General features: G+C 43.1%; 1 protein-coding gene across 2 annotated transcripts; it reads right to left on the bottom strand.

Annotated features, from left to right (window-relative positions):
• Positions 1-3,886: 3,886 nt before the first annotated feature.
• LOC121584840 (rab11 family-interacting protein 1) lies at positions 3,887-18,966 on the bottom strand. 2 transcript variants are annotated; one of them, XM_041900992.2, is made up of 6 exons: positions 18,067-18,966; positions 11,889-12,328; positions 10,821-11,775; positions 6,997-8,970; positions 6,171-6,264; positions 3,887-6,043 (listed from the first exon to the last, which is right to left on the bottom strand). In XM_041900992.2, the coding sequence occupies exons 1-6, from the start codon at positions 18,414-18,416 to the stop codon at positions 5,837-5,839; spliced, it is 4,020 nt and encodes a 1,339-aa protein (XP_041756926.1). In that variant the 5' UTR covers positions 18,417-18,966; the 3' UTR covers positions 3,887-5,836. The 2 variants fall into 2 exon arrangements, with proteins under 2 accessions (XP_041756926.1, XP_041756928.1); XM_041900994.2 differs by lacking the exon at positions 6,997-8,970.
• Between the last annotated feature and the right edge of the window lie 715 nt (positions 18,967-19,681).

The following is a 19,681-nucleotide window of genomic DNA, read 5'->3' as shown; positions in this document are numbered from 1 at the left end:
CTGAATAACATTTGAAAGAGAGAAGATTGAAGAAGAGAATAATTGTTGCCATGGTCACATACACATTCAAGACTCCTGTTTTTCTCTCAGGTTGGTTATGACGTTTTCAATGATGTACACTGTATATACCAAAGCATGTGGACACCCCTACAAATTAGTGGATTCGGCTATTTCAGCCACACCCGTTGCTGACAGGTGTATAAAATTGAGCACACAGCCATGCAATCTCCATAGACAAACATTGGCAGTAGAATGGCCAGTACTGAAGAGCTCAGTGACTTTCAAAGTGCCACCTTTCCAACAAGTCAGTTTGTCAAATTTCTGCGCTGCTAGAGCTGCCCCGGTCAACTGTAAGTGCTGTTATTGTGAAGTGGAAATGTCTAGGAGCAACAACGGCTCAGCCGCAAAGTGGTAGGCCACACAAGCTCATAGAACGGGACCTCTGAGTGCTGAAGTACGCAATAATTGTCTGTCCTCGGTTGCAACACTCACTACCGAGTTCCAAACTGCCTCTAGAAGCAACGTCAGCACAATAACTGTTAGTCGGGAGCTTCATGAAATGGGTTTCCATGGCCGAGCAGCCACACACAAGCCTAAGATCACCATGTGCAATGCCATACGCCGATGGAGTGGTGTAGCTCGCCGCCATTGGACTCTGGAGCAGTGGAAACGCGTTCTCTGGAGTGATGAATCACGCTTCACCATCTGGCAGTCCGACGGACGAATCTGGGTTTAGCGGATGCCAGGAGAACGCTACCTGCCCGAATGCACAGTGCCAACTGTAAAGTTTGGTGGAGGAGGAATAATGGTCTGGGGCTGTTTTTCATGGTTCAGGCTAGGCCCCTTAGTTCCAGTGAAGGGAAATCTTAACACTACAGCATACAATGACATTCTAGACAGTTTTGTGCTTCCAACATTGTGGCAACAGTTTGGGGAAGGCCCTTTCCTGTTTCAGCATGACAATGCCCCCATGCACAAAGCGAGGTCCATACAGAAATGGTTTGTCGAGATCGGTGTGGAGGAACTTGACTGGCCTGCACAGAGCCCTGACCTCAACCCCATCGAACACCTTTGGGATGAATTGGAACGCCCACTGTGAGCCAGGCCCAATCACCCAACATCAGAAGAGTGGAGGCTGTTATAGCAGCAAAGGGGGGACCAACTCCATATTAATGTCCATGATATTTTGAATGAGATGTTCAATGAGGTGTCCACATACTTTTGATCTTGTTGTGTACTTTCAGACACCAACACATACAGTGGGGAACAAAAGTATTTAGTCAGCCACCAATTGTGCAAGTTCTCCCACTTAAAAAGATGAGAGGCCTGTAATTTTCATCATAGGTACACGTCAACTATGACAGACAAATTGAGATTTTTTTTTCAAAAAAATCACATTGTAGGAATTTTAATGAATTTATTTGCAAATTATGGTGGAAAATAAGTATTTGGTCACCTACAAACAAGCAAGATTTCTGGCTCTCACAGACCTGTAACTTCTTCTTTAAGAGGCTCCTCTGTCCTCCACTCGTTACCTGTATTAATGGCACCTGTTTGAATTTGTTATCAGTATAAAAGACACCTGTCCACAACCTCAAACAGTCACACTCCAAACTCCACTATGGCCAAGACCAAAGAGCTGTCAAAGGACACCAGAAACAAAATTGTAGACCTGCACCAGGCTGGGAAGACTGAATCTGCAATAGGTAAGCAGCTTGGTTTGAAGAAATCAACTGTGGGAGCAATTATTAGGAAATGGAAGACATACAAGACCACTGATAATCTCCCTCGATCTAGGGCTCCACGCAAGATCTCACCCCGTGGAGTCAAAATGATCACAAGAACGGTGAGCAAAAATCCCAGAACCACACGGGGGGACCTAGTGAATGACCTGCAGAGAGCTGGGACCAAAGTAACAAAGCCTACCATCAGTAACACACTATGCCGCCAGGGACTCAAATCCTGCAGTGCAGACGTGTCCCCCTGCTTAAGCCAGTACATGTCCAGGCCCGTCTGAAGTTTGCTAGAGTGCATTTGGATGATCCAGAAGAGGATTGGGTGAATGTCATATGGTCAGATGAAACCAAAATAGAACTTTTTGGTAAAAACTCAACTCGTCCTGTTTGGAGGACAAAGAATGCTGAGTTGCATCCAAAGAACACCATACCTACTGTGAAGCATTGGGGGTGGAAACATCATGCTTTGGGGCTGTTTTTCTGCAAAGGGACCAGGACGACTGATCCGTGTAAAGGAAAGAATGAATGGGGCCATGTATCGTGAGATTTTGAGTGAAAACCTCCTTCCATCAGCAAGGGCATTGAAGATGAAAAGTGGCTGGGTCTTTCAGCATGACAATGATCCCAAACACACCGCCCGGGCAACGAAGGCGTGGCTTCGTAAGAAGCATTTCAAGGTCCTGGAGTGGCCTAGCCAGTCTCCAGATCTCAACCCCATAGAAAATCTTTGGAGGGAGTTGAAAGTCCGTGTTGCCCAGCGACAGCCCCAAAACATCACTGCTCTAGAGGAGATCTGCATGGAGGAATGGGCCAAAATACCAGCAACAGTGTGTGAAAACCTTGTGAAGACGTACAGAAAACGTTTGACCTGTGTCATTGCCAACAAAGGGTATATAACAAAGTATTGAGAAACTTTTGTTATTGACCAAATACTTATTTTCCACCATAATTTGCAAATAAATTCATTAAAAATCCTACAAATGTGATTTTCTGGATTTTTTTTCTCGCATTTTGTCTGTCATAGTTGACGTGTACCTATGATGAAAATTACAGGCCTCTCTCATATTTTTAAGTGGGAGAACTTGCACAATTGGTGGCTGACTAATTACTTTTTTCCCCCACTGTAGGTGAGAAACCATGGTAATGAGGTCTCTGACCCACAGATGGAGCTGACAAGAATTCACAATAAATAACAACCACAAACCTGTGAATTGAGAGTCCCTCACCATCTCAGGAGCAATGGTCCAAACAAATACATGTGGTGCAAGCTTTCTCGTTAAATGTTGAAGTTGTACAAACCAGACTGCAGACACTGACAGCACATTTACCTTCAATATACTCTCGAGCAGGGGTTCCCAAACATTTTCACTCTGGCCCCCCTTCAAGCATTGGGCAACAGCCCTCACGCAACACGTCTATTTCTATGGGCACAAGCACTTTTCACGACACAAAATATTCACACCCCTCTTGTTGGCGGATTAAACATTTTGCAGTTTTAAAGCTAATTTTCTTTCAATTCTATAAATTTTGCCATGTCTAATGTGTATTCATGTGATATGAGTGACTCAAACATTACAACAAAATCTTTGGGCTAAAAAACCTAACAAAAAAAAAAAACAGCTGACATGGGCTGGTGGATCTGGACATTTCTGTCAAGTTATAAATAGTGCCAAGGTATGCATTGACTGACATGGCAAGAGAAACTGATGATGCACTACCCAATTTCAAAATTGCCCCTTGTGCATTCTATGATTACAACTTTCAAGAGTAAGTTTAAAGCCGGACTGAGGTCCTGATGTATTATGTATTTTTTTTTTTTAAACACGCCCCCCTTGAGCCCCACTGTTTGGGAACCACTGCTCTAAAGGTCAGGCAAGACAAAGTTATCACAGATTATGTTTGACCTTTTCCTTCAGAATGTGTATTCTATTACTTTTTATTCTTTTTACTAATAACCTCTGAGAAAGGTATAGGTAGTGATGCATTTATTGAACCAAAGCATATATTTCTTGCACATACATTAATTTCTCAGTTAATAAAAAAAAGTCTAGGTCGGTGGAACATAAGACCTACAGCTAGTATTATACGTCTATTAAGTCTATTATATTATAAGTCTTTAAGCTGCCTCTAATAGCATACATGACAAAACATTTCAGGATTTTCTATACTTTATTTCAATAGGAAAGATCAAAGTGTATAAAATACACTGAATTTAAAAGCAGTATAAACAAAAAGTTCTTAAGGAATCCAGACTTACAGTAAATCACAAAAATTACATTCTTAGGGGTAAAATCCTTGAAGGCATAATCAGACATGTGACAAGATTTCTTATTGCTATGACATTACATGAAGGCATAGTTGCAGAAGATACATTCAGTAGGTTACATTGAGACTTGAGATATATAACGTGTGTAAAAGGCTATGATCCGTGTCAAAGCCTACCGCTTAATAAAAAGGCATTAAATCTAACATGGACAAGGTTAATTTTGAAACATTCATAATGCTTAAAGGGAAATTTCCCAATATTTCAACTTCATATTCCTCATCTCCAGCAGTACCCCAAAATCAACATGTGAAAATGGCACGTTTCTATGTTTTGTAGTAAAAAAGATTGAGGAAGATGTGTTTCCAATGACATCATCGTTGTGCATCGTATGATTTTAACCAATTATTTGTCACTGCCTACTAATTGTTTGATGATGTAATTGGAAACACTTAGTCCTCTTTTTTTTACTACAAAACATAGAAACACAATTTTCACATACTGTATGTTGATGTTGGGGTGGTGCTGGAGATGAATATGAAGTTGAACATTTGAGAAATGTCCCTTTAAAATGTAATTATATTGGAAGATCTTTCGCAAAGTTAAACTCGTAGTTACGCTTGCAAAAATATTTGACATGGTTTGTGCACTTATATTTGCATAAATATTTTATAATAGAAAGAAAGAAAAGACTGAACAGTGGGTACATCAGTGATTCAACAGCTGTAAGTAAAAATAAATACTTTTGGAAAAAACAACAAAGTGAATATCAGGTCTCTCCTTACTCATGAACATGATCAGTTTTTCCACCTTGCTGGCTCAGGGATTCGAACTAGTGACCTTTTGGTTACTGGCCCAACGCTCTTAATTGCTAGGCCACACTTATCCACGTAACTAATGCAAGAAACTGAAGTAAGGAATGTTGACTGATGAGTGTTTCCAATCAAACCACGTGAACCCTATCACACAGGTTCAATAATGCTTCAACAAATTAACTACTATTAGACCATTGTTTATCTGACATGTTACTACTAGGCAACATGGACTTTCTGATTGAGGTTGATGTACTTGTACCATGCCCCACAATAATCATTATCCATTTTATTTGGTATTAGATTAACTCTTGTGATTACACCAAGGCTAGTCACGATAATGTAAAGAAAGGGGATGACAAAGAATCCTAGACAACAATGAAAGAAGTTCAAGGTTTAAGAATGCAACAAAATAAACACAAACCAGCATCATATTATAGAACTGCTGTGTTAAGGCTTTGGGATGAGCAGATTTCAAAGTATAACTAGCTAATTAAAGTCCACTGAATTGAAGGCACCATGGAGTCACTGTGCAAAGGCCTGGACAGATACATTTAATCAGTGACATGGACATCAACATACCTAGGGCATCCAGTTCTATTCTGCCTAATGAGGAGAGCTATTTAAAAAGTTTATTAAAATAAGTACCAACGCAATGACAATAAATGTGTGCATACGGTAAATGAGTATAAACAGCAATTCCAGTAGCATAGTGTTACAACAAGAGCAAAAGCTTGTCAAATAATAGTAGCCTGGAATGATCCATTAATTCCTTCTAGAAAAAAAAAGCATTCCAGCATGCATCCAAGCATTCTGAAAGAAACCTAGAGATTGAATATTAGCCTGACTTCTCTTGGAAACTAAAAAAGTGCATATGCTTAAAGGAAATAAGACCTTCATAGAGATTGCTTGATCCAACACACAGTGACAGCAATATAAAACCACACACAAACTAAAAGGAATGTTTGAGTAGAAGCCTAAATATTTCCCTCCATCGTACAGTTACCTGGTCCACTCCTCACACCTTACAGGGCCTGCTTGGGAGAGTTGAGGCCTTGCAAGATGCTGGGCTTCTCCTCGATGACACGCACCAGCAGGTTGTCTATGTACTCCTCCAGCTCAACGATCTTAGAGTCCTTATTAGAGAGCTCCATCTGCTGCTTCACCACCAGGGTAATCAGCTCCTCCTGGGTCAGCTGGGTGTAGGGCCCACTCTCCACCTTGCCTGGTGCCTGAGGATGATGGAGCAAATTAGGTCACATCAGACATCGGCGTTCTATCACTTTGCTTTCAAAAGGTAAATAGCCGTAATGTTTTATTATTATTAGACATATGAACATGTAGTACTTTCATCTTTACCAGTGAGCTGTCATAGGTCTTCATCTCGCTCACCACCGCGGTGCTGATGGGAGCATGGCTCTCCATGGAGCTCATGGGCTTCACCGGGTGAGGCCTGGAAAGACAAGATTACAAAGAAAACACTAAGAGGGTGGAGCATAACAGTTTTTCACAGAAGTCAAAAGAGATTAGTTGGAAATGGAATGAACAGAGGGCCATTTCAGATAGACTGCAGGTATAGAAAACAAGGAAAACGACAAACAAAAATCCTCCCAATGTGTCATCATGAATCAGAATGGGTGCACTGAGAAACCAAGACTTTTCCCAAGTTGAAGAAAACGTCATAAGAACTCAACAGCATATCCCGTGCTCATACCAAAACCAAAAATACGAACACAAACAATTCCCCTTGATCCGACATACCCAGCTAATCAAAATATTCCCTTAGCAATTTGCTGGACATCTGACTACCAAGGCTGACACTCAAAATCTCTCCAAATACACAATTGTTAGACTAGGCTTGAGGTTTATTGCCAGTTACACAGACATAAGTTGATTGATTGGTCAGAACAGAAGAAAATACCCCATTTCGTGAAATGCATACAATCATTGAAGGGCTAAGGGCTGGTTATTTTGGGCGGCAGGTAGCTTAGTGGTTAAGAGCATTGTGCCAGTAACCGAAAGGTCGCTGGTTCTAATCCCCGAGCCGACTAGGTGAAAAATCTGTCGATGTGCCCTTGAGCAAGGCACTTAACCCTAATTGCTCCTGTAAGTCGCTCTGGATAAGACCATCTGCTAAATGACTAAAATGTAAAATGGTTATGACCTCAGAGGAGTTCAGGCTCACCTGCGTGGTGTTAAGGCTGGCCCATCTCCATTGCTACTCAGCACAGTGAGTGAATGCACCTCAGAGGGTGAGACCCAGGCCTGTAGCAGGGTCTTTCCTTCAGCCCCTGCCTGGGGGTTGGGCTCGCCCACTACTGACTGGGGAGGCTCAGGAGATGTCAGGACAGAAGACATGAGGGAGGAGGTAAAATGTTCTGCTGTCCACTTCTCTTCCCTGGCTTGGGTTTCCACCTTTTCTCTACCATAGAGATTTCTCTGTCTAGTATTTTTGTCTTGAGGCTCAAGTTTGACAGATCTTGTAGTGGCTGAAGGGTCTTGTTTATCCAGCTCACCCTTTCCCATGGCTCCTTTATTGCCCGAATTAGCTGGAGGCTGAGGTGCTGCTTGTTTCTTTTTCTTTTGTGAAAATCCCCTTTGAAAAGCAGGACTAGGCCCTTCTGGTTTTTCCTCCTCTGGATGTTTTTCTGAATCACTGTCGTTACAACTGGAGGACTGATCTGTTGAATTATTTGGCGCTAAATGTTTATCCAAGTCGTCAGTTGTCATTCTCTGTTCTTCAAGCTTTTCGTCTTTCTGTGGTCCTCCAAAGAACAGGTAATCTCCACTGTGGCTCTGCTCTGGTTGGGCCCATGGGTCTTTAGGCAGGATCTCCGCAATGGGAAAAGGGTCAGGTTCAGCAAACTTCTCTTTCATAATGCGTTCCAGTTGTTTTTTGTTAATGTCGCTTTCTACATAGTCAGATGAGGGTTGCTTTTCACGGTTAGCAGGTACCTCAGTGTTCTTTGCCATCACTGGACTACTCACTCTCATTTCCATGATGTCCGGTGTGGAGGCTGCCCTCATTTCTGATCTGTTCTCCTGCTGTACAGTGGTAGACTCTGCTGCTTTTGGCTCAAGATCTGCTCGTCTCACTGGCTCTTTGGGGATTAACCTTTGTCTGGGTTTGGCTGTGGGGATCTCTTTGAGAGTGTTTGGCAGTCCTTTAGGTTCATCTGTAGAACTTGACACCAAAACTTCCTTTGATGTACGTCTACTAGGCTTTTCTATTGGGAGAACAGAATGGCCATCACTGGCTAAAGCAATGGATGTGTTAAGCACCTTCCTTGCGTCCTCCTGAGGTTTCACTGAGGGTACGTCTTTGCTCTGAGCCATAGGATCTGTAGAGACCAAGACGTTGCGTCTTTCAACAGATGGATTAGCCTGTGCAGTGCTCTGGCCTTGCTTTGTGTTTGAGTCCGTCACTAGTCTAAGGGGGGCTGTGGCTACTGGTTTGGGAGGGGGGATGAGTGCTGGCGAACTGTTTGGCCCCACTCTCCTCCAAGACGAAGATTGAACTTCCTGAACTTCTGTCTGTTGCTGGTTTAGGCGTTCTGCTGCCCTCTCCTGCAAGTAGGAATATTTGTCATTGCGTGGAGGTGCTGGGGAGTTGAGGCCTGGGCCATCCACACTCATTTCTTCACCAATGAGCTGAGATGTGTATTCCTGCTGTCTCTGATTCACCTCTGCAATGATATGGTCCCATTGAGTCTGTCCTTGTACTCCATGCCTCTTCTGTGGGAACAGGCGATCATAGTCAGGAAGAGGTAGAGGAGGTCTTTTGGCCTCAACCTCTTTAATTGTCACAAGATAGCCACTTGCAACAGCAGATTTAGCAGACACACTTCTGGAGCCTGCATTGGGTTTTCCATGGCTTTGCGGTTCCATTGGGCTGGGGGGCATAGGAGCTTGCCGCTTCCTGTCAGATCCGCTGGGGGAAGATCCTATGGCAGCCAAGTTCTCAGTGCTGCTGTAGGGGGACTCAGAGGTGCTCCTCCGTGTCTTAGGGGGAGCCAGGGAGGAGTGAAGATTGGAGAACATATCAGGAGACTCAGAGGGGATGCTAGAGAGAGGGGATTCGGCGCAGGACAGAGAGGGAGATTGCTGCCTATTGGAGTCTGAGTCAGGGGTTTCAGGCTGCTTCAGAGACTCCACCAATCTGCCAAGGAGTGAAAACAAATGCCTGGAGGTCAGTGTCTGACCGTCACAATATACCAGAGTTATGAGCCTGCCCATCACAGCTGAAATAACCAACACACTCTCAGGAGTTGGCCTAATCTTTGTGTGGTGTTTCATTCCATCAAGATCTTATCTTCACATGTGATGATGCACCCCAAATGCTTCCAAGAAAAGAATGTCAGAGAAATGTGTGTTCTTTCCAGTCTATCTGCTCAAGTCTTTGCAAAGAATCTGTCTCTGCTCTTTTCTATTCTTTATTCATCATTTGGAGCACAAATTATGATAATCTTGTATACCCTGAGCATTTTCTGTCTGATATTTCAAATGTTCGTATTAGTTTGTTTCAAAATTAAAGAACAATCCAGTTATGAGAAAATATGCTGTCCCATCCTGTCTGAAACTATGAAAATGAACAGGGGCCCACTCCAACATCCTCTGACATTCTTTTCTTGTAAGCATGGTTATGGTTACGTCATCACACCTGGTAAGATATTGATGGAATTAAACATAATTTGGAAATATGGGCACGCTAACAACTGCCTTTCTTTAAAAAACAAATAAACAGGGATTTATAAAAACACATTAAATTTACTTTAGGATGGACTATATCATAATTATTGTAAAAGGCTCAAACAGGCTAGGCTAGTAAACAAATCTAGATTTAGAATGTCTGCATTTCAGTACTAAAATAAGATTAGGCTATAGTGAAACTCAAAGTATTTTCTCCTTTAAAGGAATTGGGCTATATTGAGTGGACAACTCACCATTAGGAAAGAATGGTTCAAATAAATCCAGAAACCAGAAATAGAGGAGTGGAAAAACAAAGCCTTGTTTGCCCCAGCAGACGGTTCCAATGTAGTTAGTCACCCTGTGCGAGCGCACTTAATTACTTCCAACCTGTTCTGCACCATACCACCCAGTCTCAGACACACCCAGACTCCACACTGTAAACCAATCAGCACACCGGCCAAACTGTCCGGATAGGTCCATCACGCGCAAGATGGAATTCCTGATGATCCACGCTCATGTTTGTCAAGTCTTTTAAGAGCCTTAAGACAATCATGAGGAACAAAGAGATGAAACTCAGAAGGCTAAACTAATTGCAGCAGGTATAGATTGGAGACATGATCTGGTGTACAGATTAGTTAATCCTAATCCAAACCACCATCTGATTACTAATCTCCAGACAACCATATGCAACAGAATAACAAACCACTAACTTCTGTTGTATATCATATCAAGCGAGGAAAAACATGTCACCACAACTATTCAATCTGGACAATTTACAGCAATTTCGGTGAAAATATGGATTTTAGGAGAGTTATAAGAACGCACAGTCAGAGACAGTAGTTCACCAGTGACAGTAGTGATATTTTGGAAAATGGGTGATGAAAGGCTACCAAGGCAGTCAATGTGATTTGTTGCATGTGCTGGCCCGGAGGTCAAAATTCAACCACAAAATATTACAAAAATAAACAAAAATTATTGATAACTGGAAATAACATGAAAACCATCTAGCACCCCATTAAGAAAGTACTGAGACAGAAAAAGGTTATTGGTTAGTGTTACCAGATCAGTAGTGAAATACATTATGTATATAGTAGCGCCACTTACCATTGTAGATGTAACTTCTGTCAGAACATCAGGTAGGCCTACATTACATTAGTAGGCTGACAAAGCTTACAGCAGAGAGAAGTCAAAGTCCTAACTTGAGATCTGCACTATTAAAATCATGCATTGAGGAGAGATTTGAGCAATGTTTGGATTTACCTATGCAGATCTCAAGTTAGAAAAGAGCTGTACGTGCATGAGAACAAGACTGACACCTACCTAGGCTTGACTGCAGACACCTTGGCAGTGCGGTTGGAGTTGAGGAAGACTGCAGCACTCTGGGTGTTGGTGCCGCGAACACCCTTCTGGTGGTCCACCGGGCTCTCCTCAAACGGGATTGGAGGGTCTGGACTGAGGAGGATATCTTCGAATGGGTTGGCAGCATGGCGAGGGGCAGGGACATCCACATCTCTGGTGCTGTGTCTGGGAGCTGGGTTGGGCCTCTCCTCCTTGGCGACACTCTGCTGCAGCTCTTCCTTCTTCTTCTCCTCCTTCTTCCTGATCATACCAAACAGAGAGGACAGCCTCTCAGTCACAGAGGCCTCATCCTGTTGTTTCTGCTCCTCTGCCATCTTGGCCTCCTCCTGCTGCCTCTGCTCCTCCCCCAGCCTCTGCAGCTCCTCTGCCTTCAGCCGCCTTCTTTCTTCCGCTAGCCGCTTCCGCTCCTCGTCCTCTTCCCGCTGCTTCTTCCTCCTTGCCTCATCCTCCTGGAACCTTCGCCTCCTCTCCTGCTCCTCCTGTTGCTTGCGTTCCTCCTCCTCCTGCAGTATCTTGAGCTGCACTCTGTGTTTCTCCTCATTCTGTCTTTTCTCCTCTGCCTCCCTCTTCTCGTCCTCCTGAAGGCGCCTTTGCTCCAGCAGAGCCCTATCCCTATCTGCAGACTCCTTTCTGTAGGTGTTGACAGAGGCGCCCTTGAGGGAGTCTACGGAGGCGTCAGATGGTTGCTTGCGGCTGCGTACATCCTCCACTGAACCCTGACCAGAGCTGTTGAGGCTGAGGGTGGATCCAGACATGGGTTCTACCTCCTCTGCATACACATGGTTGCCGTTGATGCACGTGCTGTTCGGGTCTTCTTTCTGCTTGGATCTGCCCAGAAGAGAAAAAGGTCCTGTAGACACTTTGCTGTCATTGCTGCCTGTCCGCTTGTGGCCCAGGAACTTGAACTTCTTTTTAACTGTAGATAGAAAGAGACAGTAAAGAAGGTTACTACATATGTCAATTATCATTCCTCAAATATAAAAATCAGCAGATAGTCAAATATATTTAAGCTGAATAGAAGGAGCTCACCATCAGGAGAATCCACATTGAGGCCAGAGGAGCGACTTCCACTGAGGGACACGTTTTTCTCAGGAAGAGTGCCCAGTGTGGACATGGACTGGGAGACGTTGCGTTGCAGGTTGGATTTAGGGGCAAAGAGGGACTTGAGCTTGGATTTCTTCTTCGCCCCAGGGGACTCTGAGCACACTGAGTGGGAGTCAGCCTCTCCCTCGCTGTCAGTGAGTACCTGGCTGAAAGAGGGCACTATTGCAGAGGCCGAGTCAGAGAAGCTGTCCTTTTTCTTCCCACGCACTTTGTCCTTGAGCTTTCCGATGCGGGAGCGTGGTTTGTCTTGCATGGAAAGGTCAAACATGCTGGCTGTCAAGTTGTTTCTCATGAACTGGATGTCCAACATCACTTCCCCTCTGACCTTGTCCTCCTTCCCATTCTTATCCAGCAGTTTGTACCAACTGAAAATGAGAGACAGTGGGAGAAAGAACGAGATATTAGGTCCTCCTGTTCAATTAATTAATTACATCTACTGAAGGTCAAATATGACTGGGATTGTTTATAATGCAACCAATGACATCTGAATGAGCCTAGCCCCTAGGTAAAACATTTTCAACAACGTCATGATTTGCCAGTAAATCAGATGTACAGGAAATGGGGTCAAACATGACTTGATAAAAACTATTACAGAACTATAGCGGGCAGAACTATGACATTTCTAACAGTTTGAGGTCAGGACCTAGAATAGATCCAGCCCCTATAGTGCTGACGTAAATAGGCTGTAAACTAATCGCAGTTCAACTAAGTGTCCTTTGCTTTGTGTATACACGTCTCTTAAGTTAAGACCAGTCGCATACATGCCATTGACTGGCATGCACCCTGTTCCAGCAACCACTGGGCCAAACAGATAAAGCAGACAATTCTGCCTTTGTTCTGCCTCTGCCCTCATCTCCTCCCTGTTGAACACAAACAGTGTTTATGCCTACTCTGCACAGGGGAAAGGCAGGAGGGTTCGAGAGCCTTTTCCATAACCATGACAAAACAAGCAATTATTAAGCCCCGTCACACAGAGTCTCTCTGTGATTGCAGAGACTGCCATTGAACAACAAGAGCACTGCTAGATTTTTGGTCAATTAGTAGACAGGTAATGCAAAGTACAGCTTGACAGACTGTCCCCCAGGTGAGTTCTCACCTTCCCAAGAGACCAGAGAAATGCATCCAATCCATGCTGGAGCAAGTTTAGTGCAAGTCCCTTGCAGTATGCTATTTGTTTTGCATATTCAGTCACTTGCAGTATGCTCTTAGCCTTTTTGTATATTTACTTGAGTTTTAAACATCATATAAATGGAAGTTTTAAAAAATTGTCAGGCCTACAAAAGGAAGCCAAGAGGCCAAAAATCCCTGGTTAAATCCAGTGTCATCACTGAACCTCCAGGTTAAGGTCAGCTGAGACAAGGAAAGCATTCACAGGGTCAGAGTTGTGATAGATAAGATGGGGCTCTAGTGAGCACTACACACATTCTTCCCTGATGACATCATCCGTCCATAGGCAGGAAAAGGTTAAAGGAAAACAAAGACCACGTAGATCATTAGCCTATGTGCCTACACATTCAGCTGAAATGCTCTGTACTCTGCTGGGCAGTGATCAGACATTATTCTATGTGGTTCATGTAAAGATCAGTGCAACATTACCCTGTTCCTGGTGTACTAAAACAAACATGACCAGACAGGATCCTGTAGGAAAAGTCAGGAAACATGCATGGGAGTAAACCTAGCCTACATTCCATAAAGCCTAGCAGAGCAGTAGAGAGGACTTCCTAAATTGTAGACTAATGATTGTAGACTAATGAAAGCTGTGCTATGCCTTCTCCAAGCATTCCTAATCTCCTTCCCAAACTGGGCCATGCCAAGTAAAACAGCAACTACCAACTGAGCACAACTACCAACTTCTGTAGTACTAGTCGGACTGAACACATCAGTGAAGAGATGTTATAAATTAAAAGGAACAATGAGTTGACAAGGCACGTGATAGCGTTTACAGAGAAATAGAAAACCCTGGGCATGATAGAGGAGTAGTGGGCTGTCCTGTTGGACCGGTTCTCTCTCTGAGACAAAGTGGTGGAGGCACAGACTTCCCTCTGAAGTATAATGATTAACATGTCACATCCAGCTAATGATTAGGGTTAGGCGGTAGCCAGATTTTGATAGTCAAATCGTCTTTCTCGCATCCTGTGATTTACGGTATTACCGGGCTAGTACACAAGGGGGCGCCAACAAACGCAAAAAAAGCCCATTGGGTATCCATTCCCAGAATGCTAACAAAATTAGCACAAGTAATTGCTCATTTCCATGGTGGCTGCTAGTTAAATATGCTAACGAACGCAAACAAAAATAAACAAAATGGCAAAGACAGGCAACCCAGCTCATCAAGTCATACACACACAAGCTACAGAATGTCATTTTTGGTGAGTTACAAGCGAATGTGAACGAGAGACATTGTGCAAATGAACAAAGTTGATACATGCTTGTCTGAAGAAAGAACAGTACTGACTCTGGAGCAGCATGTGTACATGCTGTGTCTGTGTGGAGTCTAGAGTCGCTAGGGCAATGGGCCTGCCTGCTCTGCTCAGAGAAGAGGTGGGAGGAGCAGACAGGCCGAGAATGGAGAGTCACCTTATTAACTCAGCCACTTACTTAGATAACGCAACCCTTAAGTTGAACTTGTTAGTTAACGCAGAATTCTGAATTTTTCCCGCAGAAAAAAAACTTTTAAAAACCGCATAAGAAATATCTTGCTGTGTTTTGTAAACGCAGACCTAAAATACTTCTTACTGTAATTCTGCTCGGCATCAGACACATTTTCTCAGGTGAGAATTCACAAACAGGCGTTCTATCAGCAGACAGTGCTCTGACTGATGTGGAGCTACTTTTCTCCTGTACTTTTCCTCGTGTTAGCCGGCTACTTCTCCCTGGTAAAATGCAAGAATAACTTTAAGACATTAGGAAATGTAGCTGGCTACATTCTTTCTATGATAAACATTAGAAATATGATGGCCATGCAAAGTTTTTGCAAAAAGAAGAAGACCTTGCTGTTTCATTGTAAGCTCATTTACAGTGGCTTTTGCAAGGCACTGTACTTGTGTGGCAGCCAGCCAAATGTTGTTGCACTTCTGTTGTCATCTGATGAAAATCAAGCCAGTTTCTGCCAAATGTGTTGCACCAATGTATTTTCTGTGAATTAAAACTATAGCTGCACATCCCTGGTCACTCCATTGAAGCACTTTTTTTTTTTTTTTTTTTTTAAGAACACTTGACTTTCAATATAAAACGCTAGCCCGTCTACACAGCTGGATTCACCTGCTCCCGCTTTCTCCCATTGGGCCAGTTACAAACAAACATGTGACTGGCTCAAATGTTCTAGGGAACTGGGGTAAGTTTCATAATGTGACAGGTCAAATTAAGACGTATTCCTAACGTATTGCACAAGTTGACTGCAGGTATTTACTTAAAACGTAGCTACAAATATTAAAATGTATTGAAAAACTGCAAAGAAATAGTTCCAATGGTATTGACTAATGACTAACATGACAGACTAAAGAGTATGGATTTGTTTATTGACAGAAGATCATTTGTGCCTTTGAGAAAAATATAGCAAACATAAAAAAGAAAGAGTAAATCTCTTGATTCATGCACATATAATTACATAGGCCCATTTCATGATGAATTTGGTGTTGATAAATTGCCTAATTATATTTTTGACATCTCATGAACAAGGAACAGGCCTATAGCTAAGCCCATTTCTAATGTGGATAAAGACATACCAAAGAACATAGGCCAATACTTTGTCAGTAGTGCCTCCACATTTTTTATATCCAAGTTAGAACTTGCTCTTTCAACTAATAGGCCTAAGAACCGTGATGACGCATGATGACACACCTTGCTGTCCCCAGTCCGCCTGGCCTTGCTGCTATTCCAGTTTCAACTGTTCTGCCTGCGGTTATGGAACCCCTACCTGTCCCAGACCTGCTGTTTTCAACTCTTAATGATCGGCTATGAAAAGCCAACTGAGATTTATTCCTGATTATTATTTGACCATGCTTGTCACTTATGAACATTTTTGAACATCTTGGCATGGTTCTGTTATAATCTCCACCCGGCACAGCCAGAAGAGGACTGGCCACCCCTCATAGCCTGGTTCCTCTCTAGGTTTCTTCCTAGGTTTTGGCCTTTCTAGGGAGTTTTTCCTAGCCACCGTGCTTCTACACCTGCATTACTAGCTGTTTGGGGTTTTAGGCTGGGTTTCTGTACAGCACTTCGAGATATTAGCTGATGTAAGAAGGGCTATATAAAATAAAATTGATTGATTGATTGATGTTCAGAGCCATACCCGGAACATGGTGGTGACCCAATCCTGCAGGTTCATGCTCAACAACATTCGCAGAGTACGACCCTACCTTACACAGAAAGTGGCACAGGTCCTAATCCAGGCACTTGTCATCTCCCGTCTGGATTACTGCAACTCGCTGTTGGCTGGGCTCCCTGCCTGTGCCATTAAACCCCTACAACTTATCCAGAACGCTGCAGCCCGTCTGGTGTTCAACTTTCCCAAGTTCTCTCATGTCACCCAGCTCCTCCGCACACTCCACAGGATTCCAGTCGAGGCTCACATCTACTACAAGACCATGTTGCTTGCCTACGGAGCTGTGAGGGGAACGGCACCTCCTTACCTTCAGGCTCTGATCAGACCCTACACCCAAACGAGGGCACTACGTTCATCCACCTCTGGCCTGCTAGCCCCCCTACCTCTACGGAAGCACAGTTCCCGCTCAGCCCAGTCAAAGCTATTCGCTGCTCTGGCACCCCAATGGTGGAACAAGCTCCCCCACAACGCCAGGACAGCGGAGTCACTGACCACCTTCCGGAGACACTTGAAACCCTACCTCTTTAAGGAATACCTGGAATAGTATAAAAGTAATCCTTCTACCCCCCCATAAAAAAAAAAGTGGTTGTCCCACTGGCTATCATAAGTTGAATGCACCAATTTGTAAGTCGCTCTGGATAAGAGCGTCTGCTAAATGACGTAAATGTAAATGGTGTGTTATTTGGTGTCATATCATTTCACTTTTTTGTCTCACGCTGAGAAAATATTATGCTTATTCTGAAAGGACAAAGAGCTCCCATGCAGGATAACCTAGTGCCTTACTTCAACGTCAAACCCTGATCTATCAGCATTATACTAATGTAGGTCAGTAATAACACTATACACTGCTAGGGGAAACACACGGCAACATCCAATACCCTTTTTGTGTGTGAGAGAAGAGCAAGAAAAGGCAAGGGAAAGGGGGAGAGGGTAGGGAGTAGTAGAGAACTTTTTCATCAAAAGCTATACAAACCGATTTAGTAAACTATAGATAAGGTTCCAGATCTGAGTGTACAGTAAACAAGTGAATGAGGTAATTCAAGTACTGTACAAATGCTGCCCTTGGGGCAGCCTATACTGAGAGAACATTGTACACAGGAGGATACAACCATATGACTAGTAGTCTGCCCTCAATGACATCAATTCAGACAAATAGCCTACAATTCAAAGGACAGCCAGCAGTCTTCAATATCAAAATCAAAGTGTCCTTCTGTCTTCTGTCCAGCAAACAGTTGCTGTTAAAAAAACACTATTACATAAGACTAGGGTGTGTACATTTTGATTGAATTATTCATGGTTTAACAGGTTTTGTTATGAAGCTCGTTACACCCATTATGATGGGCCTATCCTGTCATTGTTGTGAATGTCATCCATTGATCCCAGCTCAACAACATGACAGTGCAATGGTGTGTTTAACCCTCTGCTTTAAATAACCCTGAAGGACCATGGAGAATGGCAGGAATGTAGACACTGGTCAATATTCCGGTTAATGAGATATGGCCCGACCATCAGTATTACCCCATCCAGCTGTGAATGCCAAAGATAGGCTTCACAGTTAACACTAATGAGCTGGAATTTCCCAACTACTTCCACTCTTTTCCGAGGGAGAACTTCAAACAGCTAGGGAAATGGTTAGGCTGGGTTAGGGGATCAGCTCAAAGTTATAGTCTGACAACAAGGAATAGGAAGCTTGACCCAACATAATCAGATTGTTTTCCCACCAGCTCCATGACTCCACACACTCAGATCCTTTATCTTTATTTAACAGGAGTTACTTACTCGGTCTTTTTGCTGACGCTGTTATCGTGTAGATCCAGTAGGTTGATCACAGCTTGTCCCAGGAGCTTGTCCAGTCCCACCAGAGCTCGGTGCATTACTATGATATACAGTGTGCAGCGTTCAGCATTGCCATGGTGGAACAGTGCCAGGTCAAACGTTGCCTCTTCCTTCCATACCGGTGCGACACATTTTTCGACAACCGAGGTAGAAAACTTGTCTTTGGCCACCTGCATGATGGCATAGGCATCGTTGGTTCCATTCTTTCCTTTGATCCTCAAATTCCTGGCTTGGAACACCGTTACCTGTACGCTTGTGGGATACCACTGCTGACTTTGGTCAGCCAAAGACATTTTCAAAGCTTTTAAGCTTTGACAAAAATACTAGTTTGGCAGGTCTTAGGATATCACAACGACTTCTTTCTCGCTTCCAGAGACTGACTTACCAAACGGAAGCTCGTCGCTCTATAATATCGACTCAGCTGATTATGTTGTCGTAACACTTGACACTCCTCCCCAGTTCACTGTACAACACCGTTCACGTACGTAGACCACACGGTGACTATGCCAAGGAGAGTCTGAGTAATGTTGCCAACCTCATATAGCTAACGTTATCAGGCTCAATTAATACAACACAGGTGTTTGTCCTTACTAACTTACTGGCTAACGTTAACTAGTTAAATATGAAATGTCGTCAATAACTTGCTAACGTACGTACCCCCAAAATAAACTCAGTCGTTCCGCAAGGACCATCGTATAATATGTTATTCTACAAGAAAATTATACTCTGCTATCTCATACAAAGGTAAAATACTAACACAACGACTGTTCACTAACTGTAATACTAGCTTTTCATAGCATCTCTCGTCTTGTTTTGACTTTTTTTCATTGTTGAACAATAAACTTCCTCATCAACCATGCTTACCGCCCATACTCTCCCACATACCAATCTGATTGGTTAGAATTTGCGTCAATAAGTGAAAGACCTACAGTGATTGGACAGTGGCGCTGGTGCCATTGTAACGTGAATTACGCAGTGTTTTAATCGCCACTATGCACAGGTCTAGGATCAGTTTACAATCCCTGAATCCCCAGGACTATGATGACTTTCCTACACCCTCAGGATCCCGGAATCTCTGCCCTGTGCTCGGTTTCTTTGTAAACTAAACTGAACAAATTGACACAAAAACTATTTTTAGTGACAAAGGTTTCAGCTTTGTTGAACAGACAGGGTCAGTAAATCACAAATTAGACCAGAGCGATATGAACGGAGGCCTCAGGGACAGCTGATGCTAAGACAGTCTGCAGACAGCAATCACTGAGTTTGTCTCCGACTCCTTCATTCTCATTAATCTCATGTTCATATCATAGAAGCAGAATCGCCCCATCAGTATGAGAAAAATGACAAGATATTAAGTAATATTTTATTTAGTTTTGTATCAGTTTTTTCTAAGGCACAGTCTGAATTTCTTTAACAATATATTATTGAATTACAAACAGTTATTTGTCACGATCATTTCATACTGATGACAAATTAAAATATAAATATACATACAACATTTTGAAATCTCCCTTTTTCATTTCGAGATGAGAGCGGACACAAAACTTTGAAATCATTT

The sequence above is a fragment of the Coregonus clupeaformis genome, chromosome 16, assembly GCF_020615455.1.
Source record: "Coregonus clupeaformis isolate EN_2021a chromosome 16, ASM2061545v1, whole genome shotgun sequence".
In the NCBI taxonomy this organism is placed as follows: Eukaryota; Metazoa; Chordata; class Actinopteri; order Salmoniformes; family Salmonidae; genus Coregonus; species Coregonus clupeaformis.
Note: the sequence above shows the minus strand (reverse complement) of the source record. Positions and strands in the feature narration are given on the sequence as shown.

Bases quoted from the DNA above. Each gene is read 5' to 3' on its own strand.
- LOC121584840 (XM_041900992.2), bottom strand. From the start codon at position 18,416: ATGTCTTTGGCTGACCAAAGTCAGCAGTGGTATCCCACAAGCGTACAG. The intron at 12,329-18,066 runs GTAAGTAACTCC...TCTCATTTTCAG, and splicing joins AGCGTCAGCAAAAAGACCGA to TTGGTACAAACTGCTGGATA. The intron at 11,776-11,888 runs GTGAGCTCCTTC...TTCTATCTACAG, and splicing joins CAATGTGGATTCTCCTGATG to TTAAAAAGAAGTTCAAGTTC.